Source organism: Kryptolebias marmoratus, linkage group LG6 (genome assembly GCF_001649575.2).
Source record: "Kryptolebias marmoratus isolate JLee-2015 linkage group LG6, ASM164957v2, whole genome shotgun sequence".
Lineage (NCBI taxonomy): Eukaryota > Metazoa > Chordata > Actinopteri > Cyprinodontiformes > Rivulidae > Kryptolebias > Kryptolebias marmoratus.
In genome coordinates, this window is record NC_051435.1 from 32094940 (window position 1) to 32099859 (window position 4920).

Consider the following 4920-nt stretch of genomic DNA (forward strand, 5'->3'; position numbering starts at 1 on the left):
ATTTCTTTTAAAAATGGCATTTATGTATAAAAAGTTTGTACATAAGAACAAGAATTTTTTTTTCCAAACTCTATTTTTTTTTCATTTGACAGACAACTTTTACAATGTCACATAATTAGACAGGATTTTAGTTTTGGAAAGGCTATTCTGAAAAGCTGTCCAGAAGGTGCTAATTGGAGGACAATAAAATAAAAGATTACTTTCCGTTTCAATATTAGAGTAATAGAAAATACAAGTATTATAATATTAAATTGCTTGTGTTATATAATTGCAAGGACAACTTTTATTGATTTAAAATTAACTTTTTGTAGTTTGGGTGAGTCCAAAGGAAAGGTATTCAGTTCTTAATTTTACATGTCCATAGATTATTACACTGTCCGCGGCAAAGGATTCTTTTCTGAATTAGGAAACCTGCACAATAATATCGGTTTTACAGGTCTCCCATCATCTTGAGCGCTAGATCTTCTCGGTGAAATGTGGCGCAGATTTTTTTCTGCGGAGAACAATGCGCATGCGCAGTGGTAAGGAACCGGCCCACAAAGCAGCATGCGCATATGAGCATGCGTATTACCTACGTCATTGACGTTAACGCGTTACAGGACGCAAAGCGCAGCCAATCACGCGTCGTGTTGCTAACTATCCGGCAGAAACAAACGTAGTTAAAGCTAACGTCAGCTTTATAAAGTAAGTTTGAGTTATTGCTTTTTCTTTTAATCTGGAGGTGATGTGAGTGGATATTTATTATACTTACTAACCAAGGCCTGCTGACTTTTAGCTTTGTTAAGTACATTTATCAAATCACAGGGTTTATGCAGTTTTGTCGCTTGTCATCAGAAAGGAAGTGTTCAACTTTACTAAACTCTATTTTTCTTTTCTAGGGAACAATGCTTTCTGCAGGAGATGTCCAAAGTTACGTTCGTAAACTGGAAAGTCTCTTGAGAGGAATAAAATACCCTGGGCATGTCGACTACAATGGGTAAGCTCTTAATAATGTATATTATCTTAACAAATTTTAACAAAGTGGTTAATGTTAAAAAATGCTTTTGAGCGAACTTTAAAATGTTACCACGATAATGTATCTGAGTTCAGAAATAGAAAAGTTGCAGCGTTTTAAAATTCTAAGCTTTGTAATAATTAATGTCTTGAATTAGTGTGGATATGCTTTTTTGCTGTTTTTTTCATTGACAGCCCTGGACCAAACCTACTTTCACTTGCACTTATTTCACCTGATGGTATTTGTTTCTTCACTAGACTTTGTAAAGGAGATCCCTCAGCTTTTCTGCCAATAATGAGCTTCACCATGACCTCGTACTCTCCTCCTTTTGCTGAGCAGCTTATGGCAGCTGGACTTGAACTCTCCAGCAAAACTGACCTTCGATTTACCGACACCATTTATAAGGTAACACATTTCTTTATGTTGGGTGCACAGAAAGAAAGCTTTAGAAGTGAAGGTCAGGAGTCACTGGGAAGAACTGTTGTATCACAGACCTGAGTCTGCTCTGGGAAGTTACTTTAAGCTCCTCACAGTCATATGTGATGAAACTTGGGACACATAAACAGTGTATGGTAGATCCTTAATTATTGTTACACAATTGGACAGTGACAATTCACTATGCTGTAAAATCCTTTTCAACTGAGTGTGCATGATGTGTGCATCCAGGTCCTTCGAGATGTCTTCCACTATAAGCCCATACTCGGCAAACAACAGTTCCTCCAGTTGGGTTTCTCTCAAAGGAAAATTTCCTTCCTCTGCGACATCATTAACCTGGTCCAGCAGAGACACCACCAGCTGAAGAAGGTGCAGTAATTAATGTCTGATTGATTGCAGTGATTTAAAAATAATCATTTAATGATTGTTGTCCTGGAAGCAGTTATTGTTTAGGAACAGTTCCTGAAAGAGCCTGAACTCTCCAAACTTCAAGGACATTCTGTTATTAGCAAATCAGTACGTGTGTATTTGTGTGTGCGTCCTTATTCTCCTCTGCTGTTTACCAGTCCCTACAGCGAGCACACAGACTGCTGTCTGTGAAAGGACCTTAATGCAAAGCTTATCTCTGTTATTGTTCATTAATATATTAATGCAGTCCAGTAATACAATACATTGCACACCACTCAGTGATTCAGAAAACAGAGTAGTGGTTCACGCAGAGTTCTGAACATGCAGCATAGAGTTGACAGAGAGGTATGACGAGTCACATGCATGATTAAAAACATAAGGTCATATGTCTATCTAGTTGACTACCATTTTTTTGAAAATTTTTAGGTTTTGAAGAAACCATTTGTTGCCGGTCGTTTAGAAAATTCTTCTACATTTGGAAATCCACCTGAAGAGGAAACATTTTCCTCCCATGATGCAGCCTGTACCTCTTACATAGAAGTATACTCGTCTGGTTCTTCTGGAAAAAAGATCCCAAATATACCAGAAGGAGGGGAGTCCAAGGAAAGCATTGTATGTGTGAGTCTTTAATATCCACCACGAGTGTACACATTCAAACTAAAAAAAAGAATTGTCAGAAACATTAGGTTAGCAGGGAAAAAACTTCAGACCAGTGTCTGATCTTGTTACATGTTCTGAATAACATCAACAACAACAGTGATGATGATCATGATTATTATTTCTATAACTATATTGGTATTATTAGTTTGACCACCACTGACTTGTACAAACTTGCCTGTACATAAATCATCTTCTGTCTTTCAGTCATCAGAGGTTGAAGGACGATTGTCAGCGTTAGAGGCTCAACTCCAGGGTCTTTTGTCTGGTCTCGACAAGCTGAATATTCTGGAGAAACGTCTGGAGGAACTTGAGAAGCATAAAAACACAGATAAGGTTGATTTAAAAGGTTCCCAAATTTTTAGATATTTAATTGCACATTTTCTCTTACTGTTAGTTTCAGAAAAAACATGAAATGTACAAAAAAACGCAGTCTTTTTGCATTTCCTCTAACCTTTTTTACAGAATGATGGACCAGTTATCACCATTTCCAGAGATACCTGGGAAAATTTAATGAGCAGAATCATTTTATTGGAAACTAAAGATGAATTGAGAAATACACAGGTAGGACAAATGCCGTATAAAAACACTAAATATCGAACAAGAATTGGTTGTAGAGCTATATTCATGTTATTCTTAAGTTTATCCTCAGTGAAAAGTGGCCATAACAAAAGAACATGTACTGTTTGTCCCAAGGAGTAACCTCTGCAAACAATATTCACACACAGTAAAAGTTTCAGTTTTGACACTTTCTTTCCTGATAAATATAAATCCTCTTTTTTTTGTAGGCCAGTGTTTCACTGCATTGCCAGACGTCTGCCTCCTCCCAGTCTCTGAACACCATCTCTGATGCCTCACAGGTGAAAACTATCACTTATTTCTTTGGAACAATTGCAAGAGAAGTGTATTTGTCTGATGCAGTTCAACAATTAGTTGAGTTTCTGAACAGAAAGTAAGAAAAAATTCAGAATACATAGTTCCCACAAGTCTTGGCCAGAAGAGTCAACACAACATTTTTACCATGTTGGAAGGTAAGTGCTAGAAAACGATTGCTTCAAAGCAACTTAAATGCAGGTATTTACTAACTCTTGACCAATGTGTGAGGGAAAGATGGATGCAGAAGATTACTACTGTTGGGATTGACCCCTATATGAGGTGGAAAAAAAGAAGATGAGCTCGACAATTTGCAACAACATGGCCTGAAAGCAATGGATTCATACAATCAGTGTTTAACTGATTTTTTTAAAGAAGTTCGAACACTTCATGTTAATAACAAAGTTCTGGTGACTGGCAGGGTGAATAATAACAATATCATACATGTAAAGAATGTACATGTAGGCATGCTTTGTCAATAGTGATTTTTAGATGAGAATCAGTCCTAAAACAGCACTAGTGCTTTATTTATAACTATTATTAAACTATAATAATTTTTATTTCTATGATATTGGTTATATCACTGACAAAATCCTTTTAACTTGTAATTTAATGATTTATTATTTATTGTTATTGTTCCTATTCTGTTGCTGAAGACATTTTGCTTGTTATCCGAGGAGCTTTCTCAGTTTAAATTTTTTGAAAGCTGCTCTGAATCCATAACCTTTTACTGAACATGCACCTCACCACCTTTATTTGTTATAAATTCTGTAAAATCAGTTAAAATATTTTAGCAAGCATCAGTGTGAAAATAAGGAATTAATATTAATTATGTGATGGACTTAAGACCTGTCTAGGGTGTACTCTGCATCTCGCACAGTGACTGCTGGAGCTAGAGACCAGCTCCCTGTGACCCTGCACGAAAAATCAGGAAAACAAAATGGATGGATGTATAATATGGTCATCTGTTGTTTGAAAATCCTTACTTGATGTGTTGTCTTGTTTTGAAGCGTGTTACCCTTACTAATATAAGATATGATGAATTATAACTACAAGCAGCCACCAGGGGATGATCAAGGTTTTTGTTTTGAAAAGCTGTCATGTTTACACAAGTGATTTTTTTTTCATATAGAAAACAACGTTTGATATTTGTTTGCAAACTGTCCAGACAGAACAAGTTTTCTCATCAGCTTCTGTCATGGTGCGTCATTGGTACTGATACACAGGATGTATGTTTTAACTTGTTTTATTCTCTTTGTTCTGTTGTTCAGGTCGACATAAAGGAAAGACTAGAGAGAATCACCACCATGTAAGCTCATAATTCTGTGAAGGGGTGATGTTTTTGTGTCTGCAAGTGTTAATTTCTCTGCCTTTTAGCAAAGAATCTCATATACCACTGGGTGGAATTTAATGAAATTCTCATAGTCATTATTGGATGTGCTACAATTTAGTAACTTTTGAAGTCACCCAAGATTGCTGCCACAGCTATTCAACCTTAGCCAATTCATAAATGGCAGTAACATTTACAGATATTGAGATAAAATATGTGATTG

The 4920-nt window shown here is 36.2% G+C and overlaps 1 protein-coding gene across 3 annotated transcripts in view; it reads left to right on the forward strand.

The window, feature by feature from the left end:
- Positions 1–574: 574 nt before the first annotated feature.
- cep44 (centrosomal protein 44) overlaps positions 575–4920 on the forward strand; it is a 7864-nt gene continuing 3518 nt past the window's right edge. Inside the window, exons 1-9 of one of the 3 annotated variants that reach the window (XM_017432069.2) lie at positions 575–684; positions 879–976; positions 1252–1399; positions 1661–1798; positions 2264–2455; positions 2702–2830; positions 2960–3058; positions 3283–3354; positions 4639–4676. In XM_017432069.2, the coding sequence (XP_017287558.1) occupies positions 885–976; positions 1252–1399; positions 1661–1798; positions 2264–2455; positions 2702–2830; positions 2960–3058; positions 3283–3354; positions 4639–4676 (908 nt within the window). In that variant the 5' untranslated portion in view covers positions 575–684; positions 879–884. The other 2 variants (XM_017432071.2, XM_017432070.3) reach the window with 2 other exon arrangements.